This window comes from Nelumbo nucifera, chromosome 5, assembly GCF_055504915.1.
Source record: "Nelumbo nucifera cultivar China Antique chromosome 5, China Antique-T2T, whole genome shotgun sequence".
Classification (NCBI taxonomy): domain Eukaryota; kingdom Viridiplantae; phylum Streptophyta; class Magnoliopsida; order Proteales; family Nelumbonaceae; genus Nelumbo; species Nelumbo nucifera.
In genome coordinates, this window is record NC_142653.1 from 6,958,947 (window position 1) to 6,975,451 (window position 16,505).

The 16,505-nt window shown below is 38.0% G+C and overlaps 2 protein-coding genes across 2 annotated transcripts; one reads left to right on the forward strand and one right to left on the reverse strand.

Annotated features, from left to right (window-relative positions):
* The first annotated feature begins 1,970 nt into the window (after positions 1-1,970).
* On the forward strand, positions 1,971-3,095 carry LOC104609803 (uncharacterized). Its single transcript, XM_010276188.1, has one exon. The coding sequence runs from the start codon at positions 1,971-1,973 to the stop codon at positions 3,093-3,095; it is 1,125 nt and encodes a 374-aa protein (XP_010274490.1).
* A 38-nt stretch (positions 3,096-3,133) lies between these two features.
* FRO1 (NADH-ubiquinone oxidoreductase-like protein) lies at positions 3,134-13,532 on the reverse strand. Its single transcript, XM_010274603.3, has 5 exons — positions 13,204-13,532; positions 11,300-11,388; positions 9,022-9,151; positions 6,057-6,086; positions 3,134-3,392 (listed from the first exon to the last, which is right to left on the reverse strand). Exons 1-5 carry the CDS (start codon positions 13,360-13,362, stop codon positions 3,339-3,341), a joined length of 462 nt encoding a protein of 153 aa, XP_010272905.1. The 5' UTR covers positions 13,363-13,532; the 3' UTR covers positions 3,134-3,338.
* Positions 13,533-16,505: the final 2,973 nt, after the last annotated feature.

Here is a 16,505-nt window from a genome sequence, read left to right on the forward strand (position 1 = left end):
CCCCGGGCATTTTATAGCCACTTCAGCCCTTCTCTACCAAGAGTCAAGATCCAAAGGTCAATAATCCCATTTAAGAGGTCCAAAGAGATATATCTACATGATCATCAAATCATAAGAATTTATATTTTGAAGGGATCAATTTGAACAGTTGGTTAGGTTCTGTTAATTTTATTGAATTTACGTTTCATGCGACCACCGGTCCAGGACAAATCCGAGACCCCCAGTGATTTTGGAACATGCCAGTGTTTTAATCCGACACCAACTTGACGTGATATTGTCTTTTTCACATCTCTGGGGTCTCGGGTTTATCCTGTGAACGTGGTCACAGGAAATGTGCTCTGAATTTTATATGCAAAGCAGATGGTTAGAATCTGAAAACACAATTAGTGGTGTAGTTCTTTCCTAGGACCCTTCCAATTGTAGCGTTAAATGCCTGTGGATGTATACAACAGGAGAGAGGACTGAGAAAATAGGAGACTAGATTTATCATTTTTGCTCACTTATCCTCTTCTGTAGTTCTGCTATGAAGCATTGTCCGAAGAGAAAGAATGGAGACCAACTGGAAGTCTGAAACATTGAGACAAGTCTGCTGGAAGCCAGGATCCAAGTTTGGACGGACTCACTTCATTTTAAGCTCGGCTAATATATTTTTTGAAGTCAGTTACTTACATAACAAAACAAATTATACAAGTTTGGGATGTTAATTGTGGCCAGTGAATATCATATTGCGGATTTAATTAGCATATAAATTTGGGATGTAGGACACAATGGAACTCATTATGGAATTCTAACTTAACCCAGCTTAGCCTGAAAACCTTAGTAAACCTAGAATGTAGACCGAGATGAGCCGGGCTAGCATCTGCGCATCAACAACCAGCTAATAGAGGAGGGGGGGGTGATTGGTGATCATTATCTAATGTTGGTCCCTGCTATCCGGGGTCTTTGGAATGTAAACCAGATATGGACCTTACCCAAGTGGCCCCTCTCAGAATTGAAAGTTTGAAACGTCTTCTCATGCTTGTCAGGCGTCAGCCCGATACATTATCAGTAAATGTAAATGGCCTCTTAACAACAACCGGCTAATCGCAACCATTTTTATCTGATGAGATATGCTCTCTCCCTCCCCTTGCGGACCCCCTCTCTGGCTCTCTCTCTGGGCCATGGTCAGATCTGCAAGGGAATGGAACAAATCAGGTGCCTTCTGATTTCGTCCCTTTCAAATGGAAACGACCAACTGAACTGACTACTCCCTATTCTCTCTATAATCAGTGGAGCGCTATATCATCAAACAAAGATTCACCCGGCATTGTCCAGTGATGTGGCTGGACAGGAGACGTCCAGTCACATCACCCAACGTTGGATGAGATGGATATTAAGAGGCGAGAAATTTGATCGGGGTTAGAATCGTAAATTCGATATCCCACAACCAAATAGTCCAAACTCGAAACAAAGTATCCCTTGTAAGCCAATATGGGTAACCAAACAAGGATGCCCAACCAACCAACACGTGTAAAACAAAAGTGCCTTGGTGTTGGCGCCAATTCACACAGTTCACAGAGGATTTATATGAATGAACGTCAAATGTCAAGCCACCCTCCCATGCTTATGTGCCCTATGACATGCATGGAGTCCTCAAAAGAAACGGTCCTATCCAAGCGCAGCTGTTGCCCTTCCATCAGCCCCACCAACGTGTCATCCACTCCAACACTCCCTACCACGTACTCAGCGCCCAGACCCGCGTGCCACCTTCTCCTTCATCATCCTTTCTAGTTGCCCTCATCTTTGGCATACCTCGATGGCTAAGCTAAAAGGACCAACTCCACCCCTTATCCCAGAACCCTCTCGCCTCCTCTCTCCCCCTCCCTGTCTGGCTCCCTCTCCCAGTAATTCTAGTTTTCGTTTTCGACCCTTCTCCTCCCCTCATGACTCACAACTTGGTGGGCCTGCTCAGGCATCATCAAGAGAGCGGAATGAAGGAAACCATGATCATGAACTCCCTAAACATTTATTCCTCTTCCTCTAAAACTGATGAGATCATGTCAAGGTATAGACCCATTGCTCCCAAGCCTCAGATTCCCATGCATCCCATACTAGAGAGCCCAACGGCACCCAAAAACTTCTCATCCCATCTACGAGCTAGGCCTACCGTGTCCAGAAAGAGGAGCAGAACCGGAATCTCACCTGCAACCAACAAGAGAACAAGGGCGCATCTCCGAGGGTTCTCTTCTCTTTATCATACTGCATCCCTCGCCAAGAACACCCTACTCGGTCTATCCTTGCAGGGTTTTGCTCATGGGTTTCTCCGGTTTCCCATTCCTACTCCAGGTTTCGGCCCAAGTCCTAGTATGGAGGAGCCAACCGCAAAGCCTTCCAATCCAGTCACCCTTCCTCTTCTCCCATGTCCCTCTCCAGTTCCTGTTGCAGCCCAATCGGTACCAGAAATGGATAGCACAAACCCCTACTGCTCTCAGAATGAAGAAAAGCTTTTGGACTTGAACTCCAGGATTGAAATACCGGAGGAAAAGGACCTGTTGCAAAAGCTGCAGGAACCCCCTAATGATCTGCTGCGGAGGATGCAGGAACCACCCAGCTGCCGAAGCGTTATAACACCTCAGCCTGTGAGACCCATAGGGTCGAGCATCAGCGTTGTGTTCATTAGTGAGAATCCCACCCCAACTTTCAACATGCACACCTCCAAGAGACCAGAGGAGGTCGAGGAAGAAGTGGAGTCCGAAGCCTTACCAGCTGTTGTCTCCGATTCTAACCACAAGGTTAGACTGGCAAATTCTGCGTACAAGGAGATGGTGGGGCAGCCAGAGTGCCCGTGGCTTGATGCAACCTATGATGGACGATTAAGGGGCAGTGCATGCAAGAGGATCAGCGGGGAGGTGATGTTGGACATTCCAGGTTTAAAAGTACCGGTTTCTTCAAATGGGTTCTCCTGCAGGGTGACGATAGAGTGGGGAAGCAACGGGAAAAAGTGTTCAATCAATGCTCCTTGTGATGTAATCAGACTGTCCTGCGAGTCCAAGGACTATTTGTTCACATGGAAGTTCCATACCAGTGAGGCTTCAAAGTCCAGTTTTAACGCTTAAGAGTCTTTCGTTTCGTTGTATATAGCATAAAGAGAGTGTAATATAAATGCACCTTACTATAGAAATAATGGAAATGAAGCGATAGTACATTTCATCAGTTTGGTTTTCTTATTAGAAGGGTAAATCTTCACTTGTGATAAGAGGAAAGATCGGATCAATAGAAAAACAGATAACAAAGATATGCCGAGCCTCGTTAAATCACCTTTCGCAACTTGAGAACGGGATGGGAAGATGAATTCAGTTTTACTCACTCTTGGGTGGGCCCTTCCACTTGAAGTTGTCCGCATATGCCTTGGGCTGTAGGAAAGAAAAAAAAAAAAAGACATCAATAAAATGAAACCACATACATTGTGCAGTAGCCAAAAATAAAATATAAACACTGATCGAGAAGAGAGCTAAAACATAACATGAGTGAAAAAGAAATAGAAAATGTAATGTAGCCAAACATTCTAGGACATCAATTGGTTCAATTCATGTGGTCAAGTGCACGAATAATATCCTGGTCCCACTACAAAACACAGACCTGCTCAAGTGCTAGTCTTTAGCTATATGGTTGTAGCGTGCTGGGCAACACAAATGGCACCCCGATCCCACTCCAAAACAGAGACATGCACAAGTGCTAATCTTAGAGGAATGGGAGTGACATTACAGTGATCGCCTCGCACAATCATAAGTCACACGGAATTTGTAGATCAAGTTAATTGTTACCATACTCATAAAAAAAAAAAGTCAATTGTTATATAATAATATCAAAAGGGAAACAACAGACAGCTGGTTGTCCGAAGTGCATATCTGGCAATGCGGCTAATATTGTCTAGAAAACTGTGGTGATAATCCATTACATAGCAACATTAACTATTTGTTTAAAACATGATAATTACAATTTAATCAATGATGCCTTGTCATAACTCATAAGGCACCACAGCATGCATACTGCCATTAAAAACTTATGTAAGCACTGTACAGTAGCCTTGTTATGCTTTTGCGAAGCTAAATTTTTTACCCTCTCAAGACCTTTTTTTTGGTTAGTCTCAAGATCAATACAGCCACATTCTGCAACTCAGCTGTAGAGCATACTGCATATAGCTCAGATCCAATAAATTATACCAATAAAAACGCACAGTATACAGAAGCCATAACCATTTTGAAAACTTCGGAGAAACTTGATGATGTCTAATGAACAAAGGCAATGGGAAACAAAAAACAACTACCAATCCTTAAATTAAGCCTCTGCTTGGATAAGCTTTTGCTTTTGAGATTGGGCTATGGGAAACAAAATGAGCCAAAAAAAGTGTTTTGAGCGTTTGGTGAGAGTTGCTTTTAAAAACTTAACAATCTAAAGCCAAAACACTTTTAAGCTCCAAAGGACAAAACCTAAAATTGGGGTTTCCTGAAGCTTATCCAAACACAACTTAAATTTTTAGTTCTGATTGTTCTATGGAATGGAACTCTGATGAAAAAATAAATCAATTTTAACATGTTTACCAATTAAAGATGAGTTCTCAACAAATTTGACAGGATCTTGATCAGATTAAATGTTTCCAATTCAACTTTTATGACTGGAATATCTAGGTTCTAGAAGGAAACCTTACCAAAATATCATTTACAGCAAACAATGGCAGAGTAGCAAAAAAAAATGCATTAGCACATTTTGGCCACAGTTTTTAAAATCTTTTCAAGCTAACTCAAAATGATACAATATTACTAGAATTTTTTTTTATCAGTAAAAGTGATTTTATTAAGAAAATGATATGAGAATTAGTACAGAAATTGAGTAGCCTATCCCATTATCCTTTAAAATTCCACCTAAGATTTTGCTTTACATCCTTACAACTGAGCCCAAAAAGAATGTTCCCTATTAGCCCCTTGCTTAGCTAGCTGGTCCGCAAACCCATTTGCTGCTCTTGGAGTCCACTGAAATAATATTACTAGAAATTTCCATCAATACAAATTACAAAGTTATGGTCTTCAAAAGTTTTTTGGAATCTGGGAACAGGTTTACCACTAGAAAACCTCAGAACTATTGACTGGTGTTTATTATAGCTCTCTGATCATTTTATTTTTGAAAATTAGCCACTTCCCATTGCATAGATTATCATAAGCCTGCCAGTACTATGCCCTTCAGTGCCATTATCAGTCTATTGTTTGGCCTCCACTTCTATGAAAATGATGCAGGTAAAAAACCATTAAGTTGGGCAACTCAGAATAACCAAGGTTCACTTACCCTCTTTTCACTCTAAACTCTACCCAAATCAACATCACTTTCTACAGGGTTTTATAAGTACTATCTGCCAAACTAAGTACTTCTACAGGATTTTATTAGCAACACTTTCATATCTATTGTTGATTTCATTAAACAGTGGAGTTTGTTGAATCTAATCTTCTCCTGACCTAAAGTCTTCACTTACTAGCTGCTTCATCTCATCACTATTCACAAGTTCTAACTCTGCCACTGTCAAAGCTTTTTCTTGCATTGTTGGTTTGATGCCTAGAAAAGGGAGATTGCTCTATCAGGTTGGCATGGAACACTTCAATAAAAATTTCACATTAATCCTTCCTCTTAAACAGAAGCATGGTCTATCCTCAACATGATTAGGACTGATAACTAATTACAAGGTGAAGGTCAATGACAAAAGTTCATATAACAGGAAGAAAAAAAGACACATGTGCACTTCATCTATATGCTGCAAGGACTCTGTAGGGCAGGCAACATGATACAAGATATTTTGGATTTACATTTCACATACAAGATTACAAGGATGGAATTGAAAAATTGTAATCCCAGAATGTAAATCCTGTAAAACCTTGGGGTGTTCTTCAATTCTTAGGCCTACCATGCATTGTTTCCTAATCCTCAACTTGTGATTATATTACCGAATCTAATAACTAATCAATCTAAAATGGAACTTCCAGTAGAAAAGCTAATATGATACAAAAGCCAGTGTACAAAGAATATCAAACCTTTAGCAGAGGTGTATGACGCTTTTTAACCTGCAAAAAAGTTGACAAGGTCATGTCAAGTATGTGTAACATGTGAAGAATATAGGGGTTTAATTGCAAAATATGGTCATCAGGAAAATCAGATAGGAAGGAGAAAAAAATGAAGTGGCATCAACCTTCTTCACATTCTAAGCTAATGATCAAGACAAGCTAACATATAACAACAATAATAATCATAATTATAACTAAAAATGCACAATGAGAATAGGAGCAAAAAAAAATACAGCCAAACCACTTCATTCTTTAACAAGGTTTTGAACTTCAAGCCCATCCAAATTCCAAAGGATGTGTGGAAAAAGGAAATTGTACCAAAATAAACCCCCAGATGCTCCACCACTTTATTCAATGTTTCCAACTACTTAGCAAAACCAATTTTTTTAAAAAGTCAATTTCTGCCTAGTTTTAAAGATTTAAATGAAGAATATCTCATAGTGAGAGTTCTCTTCAAACTAATTCAGGAGGTGCACTTATGTGCATAAACATCACTTTTTTTGGGGCATTCAGTGCTATGCACCATTAATAACTTCCCCCTGACCCCTTTTTCCCCAAAGTGCTGGTTGCGGGATTTGATTCCGCATCGATGCTGGAACAAACCAGCTAACAAACCACTGAAAATGATGGCTGGTCCTCAGGCACTATTGGCATTGAGCTATGGACTATGATGGAATTTTCCTTCTTTCTACACATAAAAAGATAAATAACCATATCATTTTTCTTGTTTTTTGATCAGTAGCTATGGAAATTCTATTTATTTATTTATCAATAACCGTTGAAATTTTAATAATGATATAAAAACTGTACAGTGCTAATTAGAGCTGCAATTTGAGCTGAGTTAGCCCAAACCCAACCCAAAAATGTCAGGTTGGTTAGGGTTAGGGCTGGGGTTGAGGCCTTGGTGTATGCATATTTGTATGTCAACAATAAGTTTAAAAGCAAAAATTTTAAAAGAATGATAACTATGTTCTTTTACATATAATAATGCTAAAACTGAATTGATCTGGAAATAAGAACATTTGGCAAAAGGAAATAGAGAAATTGGGCCAACTCGAACCCAACCCAGCACAACCCAACCTGAAAACTTCGGGTTGGGTTAGGGTTAGGTTGGGGGCTCCACAGCTTGGGTTGCGTTAAGGTTGACTTCAACCCAACCTAACCTAACCCGACTTGCTCCCCTAGTGCTAATGTACACTCTCATATACACACAGTAGCAGCTCTATTCAATAGACAAACTGTTTTACCCCAGAGTGTATTTGCCCAATAATGATGGCAATACCTATCTACTTAAGACCTCACAGGCTGGAGAATCTGCAAAAAAAAAATTAGCAGATTCAGGTGTCCAAGAAGTTTCTGCTTGCAATATATGAATGAGGTGCCTCCTAATTTCATTTCTGCAATTCCAAGGTCCTGCCACTTCTCCTTTCAACCAGCAGATCTATAATCACTCCCAAAAAGTCTGATGAATTAACCAACCTCAGCCCCTGAAGTGCTGCCTATAATTTAGCTCTAGTGAAGTTTCCAACTCCAACTGATCCAGAAAAAAAAGTCCAATGTCCCCTTCATAGTCTTTAAAAGCACCACCAATACCTAATTCTCCAAGATAACCAATACTACAGACATCAAAGTTCATCTTATTCTGCCCTGTGGGGGAGGGATCCATGCTATGTTGGATTTTTTTCTCATTGTTGATGCTGATGCCACCATAGACCAACCTCTGAGCATATATTCTGTGGTAAAGCATGAAAGTTCTTCTCTTTATCTTCTCCCAATAAATAACTCTTGTGTCAATCAGGCCAGTTATTGATACTCTGGCCTTAGCTAAGCAACCTTATCTTAAGGAACAGTAATGTGGACTCTGCAGTTGATAGAATTAAAGTATTGGCTTATGTAGCAGTTACTAGAGAAAACATTTTCAACTAAAGCAGGAAAGCAATAATCTGTTATTGTGAATCATTAATAGAAAACCACATTAATAAGTAAAGAAGAAAAGCGTTTTTGTTGTATTCATTTTTATTTGGCCTGCTTGAGTAAGAGGTTCTTGGGTGCAGTCCTTCATTGTGTAGACTAGACAATGGTACTTTCTATTATTGTCTTCTCTTTATATGCTAAAAGATCTTTTTTATCTGGTCACAATAATTAAGTCAGAAGAAAGAAAGAGACAGTATAAATCCAAAACCTCAACAAAGGCAAAACCAGAGAATAAAGAATCAAAATGTTACACATAGGTTCTTTTTTATTAATTGTCATGCATATTTATCAAAAAAAAAAATTAATTGTTATGTATAATGTATACATAAGAGAAGTAGAGAAGGGTTTCTGGATGCTAGTTGTTTATAGATCCTGATTTTCTATATTTGTATTCTCTACTAGTTTTCATTCAATAATTTGCTTATACTCTTTTTGAGACTCTTTTGTGCTGTTCCCATGCTTCTGGGCAGTGTTGCATAGGCATGGACATGGGAATCAGAAGCCAATGTGTGTCCAGGAGCCTGACTTGGCAAAGATGGGAAAACATGGACTCGTAGAAATGTATATGGAAAAAGTATATACTATCAAAATAGCTCATATTTTTTGGGTTCTAACTATATATACCCCATTCTGATTTATATTTTTCTTAGAAGAGAGAGAGATTCTGAGGCTTAAGCCTCATGAATCAGAATATCCTACCATCTCGCCTCATGCCTTTGCCTTTTAAAACATTAGGTACCACTTTTGGTGACCTCTCAAAATTTTTAAGATGACTGCCCTCCACATTTACTAAAGTTTGGTGATGGATAGATACACAGAGAGGGGGGATGGTATTGTATGACAAGATCTCTTATTACAAAGTACAAACAAGGAGAAAGAATATAAAAAACAAAAGTTCAAAGATACAAAGATTCCTGAATAACTCATTTTCTTTGAAATTCAAAGAACTATGGAACCATACCGCATACTCCCAACCATGTCTTTCAGCAAATGCCCTTGCTGCTTCTTCACTATCGAAACTAAGTCCTGCATCACCAACATTGGCATATGGGTCCCCTGTGGATGTCCAGCCCATTAATGGATTTTCCCACCTAAAAGTGCAAGTTGATAATAAGAAACAGGTTATCACATTATTAAGAAATATGGTCCAAGGGAGTATTTAAAAGTACTACAATATCTCAATTACAAATTTAACTTATGTTAGTAAAGAGCCTGTATTGTGGACCCAGATAAAAATGCCATTTTAGAACAATGGATCATCTTTCAAGACTCAAGTAACCTCTAATATATTAAGAAATATGGTCCAAGGGAGTATTTAAAAGTACTACAATATCTCAATTACAAATTTAACTTATGTTAGTAAAGAGCCTGCATTGTGGACCCAGATAAAAATGCCATTTTAGAACACAGATCATCTTTCAAGACTCAAGTAACCTCTAATATTGCCCTTTTTTGGTGAAAACCTCTAATATTGCCCATGTGTGACAATTGGCAAGCATTATCTGATGACAGGCCAGCTATATCTTTTCTTTCTTTATTGGGCCTATTATGCTACTTTATTTTTTATATTGTGTTAGTGCGCTGTTAGAGTGTTTCTTTATTAGGCCCATGGGCCACATTTCTTTATTATTTTATGGATGCCACCTCACCATGGTTGCAGATATAATTTATTCTTTATTTCATCTTTAATATAAAAGATACTGGGGACTCTCATGACCACTGTTACTTGGAGTGGGTTGCTCTCCATTCTTCTCTTCTTCCCTCTTCTTCTCTCTTGCTACAACTCTCTTTTCTCTCAATTCTTATTTTCTGCACTAATTTTAGAGAGCTTTTATTGCCAAAATTAACCTACTTGACATCATAGCAGATCCTTTTCTTCTTCCATTGAGATAGACCCATGTACGTGGGGCTTGAAGGTGCTGAATTGCTGATAAGTCTGGTTGATGTTGCTTGGTCTTTTAAAGATTTTTGGAGAGTTGTTTGAATTAGTTTTTCTGCCTAGAGAAGCATTCTAAGGTGTGCTGCCTAACATCGAGAGAATACTAGACTGATTAGTCTGCTTGATGTTGCTTGGTCTTTTAAGATTTTTGGAGAGGCTTTTGAATAGTTTTTTTCTGCCTGCAGAGGTGTTCTAAGGTGTGCTACCCAAAATTGAGAGAAGGCCAGAGAATTCCGACCTGAAAGAGGTAAGGTGTAATAGAGGCATTCTAGGATTGGCACTTGGGTTCTGTTTAGCCCCTTTCTCTTAATTATTGAGATTATCAGCCACTGGAACCATTTCTGGAGAGCCTAGTGTGAGAAGCACCTAGTTCTCCTTTATCCCAGTGGTGCGAGGGTTGATCAACCCTGAGAGATATTTGTGGCTTGTATCCATTATCTTCAAAAGAGTGTTATATCTAGATTTGTTTACCTTCTTGTCTTGTTGTGAAAATGATGAATGTCGTGCAAGAATTTGATACGCATATACTGATAAATTCATAGGGTAAAATTTATATAAAAAAAATTGCACATGGACATGTCACTGCCATTTTAGAAACCATCCTCCCCCCACCCACAATGAATTCATGAAGATATCTCCTAAAGCTTTGGGCATCACTCAGAACAAAGAAATCAAGACTAACCAATTCCACAACGAATTTTTTGAGGAATAGGTCTTACATGGGATTTTCCACATGATTTGGTGAATCAGATGATATGGAAAATTTAAAAATCAGAATCATCAAATTGATTCCTCTAACCAAACATCCTCAAAATCATCACAAGAACGAAATGCAAAATATTTAATTCAACTGAACATGACTTTTTAGCCATACTTAAATTCAACTTACATGGAAACTGGCCCTTTCTGGGTGAATGTAAGTGATCCAATCTCGAAAAATATTCAGTTCTCCACTCATAGCCAATTGGTGCTCGAGGGAATTAGGCAACTAGTACAGTATAAACTAACTAATGACAATTTTGAATAAATAAAATATAGAGGAGTCACCAGGTAAACTAAGTATGCCAATTGTCATGTTCAATATAGATTATTCAACCCACCCCAACCCCAACCTGGTCTGCCCATGATGGGTTTTAATACTGGAATATCATACCTGTTAAATTAAATGCCATTAGAACTGCTTACCACCATAGTTACACACACACACAGCTTACTTTTGATTAATTTTTCGATATATACAACTAATTTATAAAAGATAAAAAATTAAAAAAAAAAAAAAGCTGAAGGCCATAGAGCTTACTTCTGGGTTGACAGAAAATTAATTTTCCACCTTCCAACTTTTCCAGAACCTTGTTGGGATGCAGTTCGAGCAGGTGAATAAATTACAACCTGCCAAGCATGAAAGGAAATGAAATAAACCAATTGAAGTAAAAAAAAAAGGAAATAATCAAATAAACAAGTAGGTCTTGGTCGCAAAATAAGCATGTCTCAGTACTTATTGACTTGCTATGATTAGGGATTAGGATATAATATCTTAAAGTTCAAGATGAACTTGAATAAATGTTGATTTAGATAATCTCTGCATTATCTACTAAACATCTAGACAATTAAAAATAAAAAACTTTTCCAAGCAGGCATACCGCATACTGGTTTTTGATAAATAATATACACTTGTAATTAGAAAAAAAAAGATGCCTTATTTTATAATAATGATGAATGGATGATAATTAAGAACATTTTGACTACTAATATTGTTAAGAGTGTGACTGATATTGTCCCTTCCAATGTCTTGAACTCATGTTTCCATGAGCTTCTAGAGGATTGGGGTAGAGGACTCTATAGAGTTGTTATTGGCTGCATGAGAGAACATCTAATGGGAGATTGAGCCATTCTATTAGAGGTCTCTGTCACCATCATGAACATCTAGCTCAAATAGATCTCGAGGTTACCCAATTTCATAGATAATGGGCTTGCCAAGGAAAGGATGTTAATTAATGAGTTATTATTGGGTTTTCTATGATGCCGTGCTTGTATCTATTTTGCCTCTTTTTATCAGGTTGGGGTTTGAGACCTTGAATTTGTTAGGGTCTGTTGCTTGGCCAGTTATTCCTATTATGAATTTTCTTTTCTTTGGGACCATTAGCTTTTATACTTTCTTCTATACTATCTTTCTAAATGAATTGTTTTCATATTAATGAAAAATATTTCTAGTTCATGATTTAGCTGCCACTCATCAAGGATTTGGTGCCCAATTATTTGACTAAATAAAGATTTGTCTCCAACTCTAAAAAGAAAAAAAGAAAAAAAAAAGTGATTTGAGAAGGAAAAATAGTGAAGTCTATGAGAGATGTACAAAAATCTCATAACCCAGCTTATAATATCCATGGGGGAGAGCTCAATCAATTGGAAAAGAATTTCTTAAATTTGTATACACATGTCTCCCTAAATCAACTCTATTGCGGTCAACATAGCTGCAAGCTCTTGATTTTCCATTAATTTCACGAAAAGTGCAACATTCTTCCCACTGAAACTGATAAAGTATTTGCTCAACTTCCGTCCCATACAAATATTACTTCCATTATAACCATATTTCTCAGTTTCCCGCATATCTGAGGATGTAAGTTACTTGCATTTGAACTTCCGTGAGTATAATATTACAAATACCATTTCAGACTTCAGAGTTTTTCTAGTAAAGCAAATGGACCTGGGGTAGTAGCAAGGTCCCTGGGATAGGACAGTTGCACTTCCACCATTGTCTTAAATTGATGTTTTCTAGTAAAGAAACTAAGCTTAGTAAAGTTATTTAAAATATGGGAAGATAATCGCATATGTTGTCATCAGAAGAAAATATTACATGGATAGAAACTAGAATAATCGGTGAGGCAATTGAAAACATGATGTGGATATTTCTATCTCAACCTATTTAGAACATAAAATCACGCCTAAATAAATAGAATTGCAACCAATAATCATTACTGAGAAGTTCACGGTTCTAGAACAAACTTCGAACCCTAATGACACAATGCAGCTAAAACTGATAAAGGAGAGATGAACCTAATACCTGGACTGTGGGAATCAGGAGGCGCTAATAAGTTTTATTTTGTATAATTGACGAAACAACATAATCCTTCTAAGAGATCTAGAAGAACAAAAAGGTTGTTGTGAAAAAGTCTGGTAAATGCAAGAATCAGACAGTAATCGTACCCTCCTTCGAAGATGCTCTTCGGGGATTCCTGAAACGACTCCGACCTCTCCGGGCTTGACCTCCACCAAAGCGTCTGCGGAGAACGATCTGGGCGCTGAGATAAAAGCAGGACGAAGCACACGGGCAGAAGAGAACCCCCGTTGCAGAGTATTTGCCATCTCCAACAATTACTTGTTTCTCCAAATGAATTCCTCAATCGTGTTTCTTTACGATATCAAATCAGAGGGAAGTGCTGCCTGCTTCTACCGTAGCCACAGTGCGCAATGCGCATCCTAACAGCGTATCTACTGTTTAAGGCCTTTTGGGGAGGGAAAAACTTTGGCTGTATGTAAAAACAGGGAGACTGCTCTGAATGGCATCTCATAACGAGTATGGGCAAAAAAGTATTTACACTCAATTTTTTAGATGAAGACTTGAATTAACTAATGTGTCAAGCTCTAAATAGGGGCTGAACCGCTGCTTTCTGAGCCACTGTGGGCCCCATTTGAGAGCGCTTTAAGCCAAACATAACTTTAGGCTTTAGCCTTTCTTGAACTGCTTTCAATAAATTAGTTTACTGAAAAATCAAATTTTTGGGGGAATGAAAGCATATTTGGGCTTTCGATGAATTAAAAAATAATAATAATAAATTTGGGCTTTTGGGTTTTCACCAAACATATATTCCAAGCTTTTCATGTGGGGCCTATCTTGCAAAGCAAGAAGCCGCTGTATGAAAGCCCTCCCAAACAGATACATTGAAGAAACTCTTTATTCACAACTTTTCTATATAAAATAAATAAATAAACCATTGTTTGTTATTTTTCAATTGAATAAAACCCCAATGAGAAGTTGGTAATAATATTAATGTGATCCAAGAGATTTGAAGACATGGTCAATCTAAGTAGGACTGGTAATTGATTATCCAAATTTGAATTTGATCCCATTAAGGTTGATCGAAATTTGATCTTAGCAAAGCTGGGTTTATAATTATGTATAGTTAAAATTTTATTTAAATATATATATATATATATGATTGTGTATAATTAAAATTTATGGTCTATCTATTAGTAAAGTTGAGTTTATGTAAAGAGTGACTAGTTCAAGTTTCATAATTTATTTTCAATATATTTTGTTCATAATACAAAATTTGTTTACAATTGTGTATAATTAATTTATTAATGCATTCAACATTTGTTTACAATTCAAATCCGATTATAAATGAATCAAAATTGGATTTACTTGATATATGATTCCATCTGATTCATTGTAGTCTTAAATCCAATGGATTTAATATGATGGATGGTCTAAATTGCCCATAAGCCCCCCTCCACATATGCAAGCATGGCCATGAAATTTAATATTGTTAGATTTAATCTTATGGGTGTTCGATTAATTGATTACATAGATGTATACATGCATTTCTTATTTTTGTAAATGAATAAAGTGCATAATTGATTCATTTTATTATGATATGTTTTTGTGTAATACCCTTAAACTGGACACTTATGAGACTCATGTTAGTTTAGAATCTTCACAGCCATTGGATAGATTTGGGAAAATTTATCCTCCTAAGGCTGACACTGATGTGCCGCCAAGTTGGTTGGGGTGGCTTGTCTTAGCTACCAGGAGACCTGGGGTACATGCAGTGTGGGTTTTCTTGAAACCTTGAACCGGACCAAATTCCAATATTGCCCTTGACCTTGGAGATAGATGGGCAAAACTGGAATGTTACACCTGACCCCTAGACTCGATTATGGTACTGCACTAGGTATTGGATTGGGTTGTCTTTGATATATCAATCAGTGACATCTTTTACCAGGTTAAAACCTAGGTATGTTGGGACAGTTCGAGAATTCACCTGAGTGGGTGATCATAGTGACAGGATCAACCCCTTTGTTGGACAAAGTGAATGATCGGAGAAATGCACTTTCTCTAATGGAAACCTAAACTGCTGGCAGCGGATTTCAAATGTGTTTGAAATTTGGTTTTGCAAAATATATTTATATAAATATATATTTATATATTATGGTTTCAAATTTGTTTACAAAATGTTTTAATTCTCAGGATCCATGTGAGTAGAGAGTGCAACACTGTACCTTGCAGCCAAGGGAGAGGTCATCTCTTGTCAGGCAATGTTTGATCATTATGGGTTGAGAGGTTAAGTGTAAGACCATTGAGGGTAATACATGATGGGCTAATCTTGCATTTGCCCACGGTTCTTGGGTTTTCATAAGGTGGCTGGATCAAAGAACCATTTAGTGCAAATGTTGGGCCCATTAAGAGCCCATGGTGATGGATTAAGGGGTTCACGGTCTCCTACAATGAATTCGGCCAGGCCTTGTAACAGAGGCTGGGCTGAACCCATGTGGCTGATGTATAGATCATTGTTAGGGTCCCATGCTATATAAAGAGAGCCAACTGGGTAGCAGGTTAAGGAGCAAGTGAGCACTAGACCTGTTCATGGGCCGGGTAGCCCGACGGCCCAGCCCGCACCCTGGCCGGGCTTGGTCATATAATTAGGCCTGCGGGCCTGACCTCGGGCTTAACACAGTAAGCCCAACTATGTTTCGGGCCGGGCTCGGAATTTGTCAAAAAAGCCCGGCCCGAGCCCGACCCGGCCCAACTCAGTATTATATATTTTATAAAATATATAAATAATATAATATTTATTAAAATATATATTTATAATTTAATATATATATATATATTTTATTCTTTTCTTTATAATTTCAATCTATCTCTCTCTTTATTCTGCTTCAACATTAATAATAATAATAATATAGGCTAAATTTCGGGCCCGGGCCCAGGCTCGGGCTTCGGGCTTTTTATGAGGGCCGAGCTCGGGCCCAAATTGTAGGCCCGATGGTCAGGCCGGGCTCGGGCTCGGGCCTTAAAAAAATTTGTTAATACACAGTAAAAGTCCGGCCCGAGCCCGGCTCGGCCCATGAACAGGTCTAGTGAGTACATAAGCTTAATGGGCCTAAGGCCCAATTCGAACTAGGCTTAAGTTAGTTAATTAAAAGGGGCAAGATCTGATTTATAATCTGATTAGGATTAGCTGAAGGATAAGATAAGTCTTATCCATTTAAGAGTCCGGATTCAAATATCATATTTGGATCAAGAAACTCTCTCCTAATTAGATTAGGAGGCTGATCCAAAGAAGACTATAAATAGCTGCGAATTCCTCAATTTTACACACAACAATTTGTATAGTTCTTTTCTGTTCTTGCCATCCCTACTCAGTTCGATCTCCACTTATGAATCAGATAAAAAAAGGTTCTTGATATTGTTTCTTGGCTGAAGAAACAATCTAAAGTTGTTT

What these genes read in the sequence shown, in the direction of transcription:
- FRO1 (XM_010274603.3), bottom strand. Translation starts at nt 13,362, where the DNA reads ATGGCAAATACTCTGCAACGGGGGTTCTCTTCTGCCCGTGTGCTTCGT. An exon ending in AATTTTCTGTCAACCCAGAA is followed by an intron (nt 9,152 to 11,299) that starts GTAAGCTCTATG and finishes TTGCACTTTTAG; the next exon opens with GTGGGAAAATCCATTAATGG. An exon ending in GTCATACACCTCTGCTAAAG is followed by an intron (nt 3,393 to 6,056) that starts GTTTGATATTCT and finishes TCTTTCCTACAG; the next exon opens with CCCAAGGCATATGCGGACAA.
- LOC104609803 (XM_010276188.1), top strand. Translation starts at nt 1,971, where the DNA reads ATGAAGGAAACCATGATCATGAACTCCCTAAACATTTATTCCTCTTCC.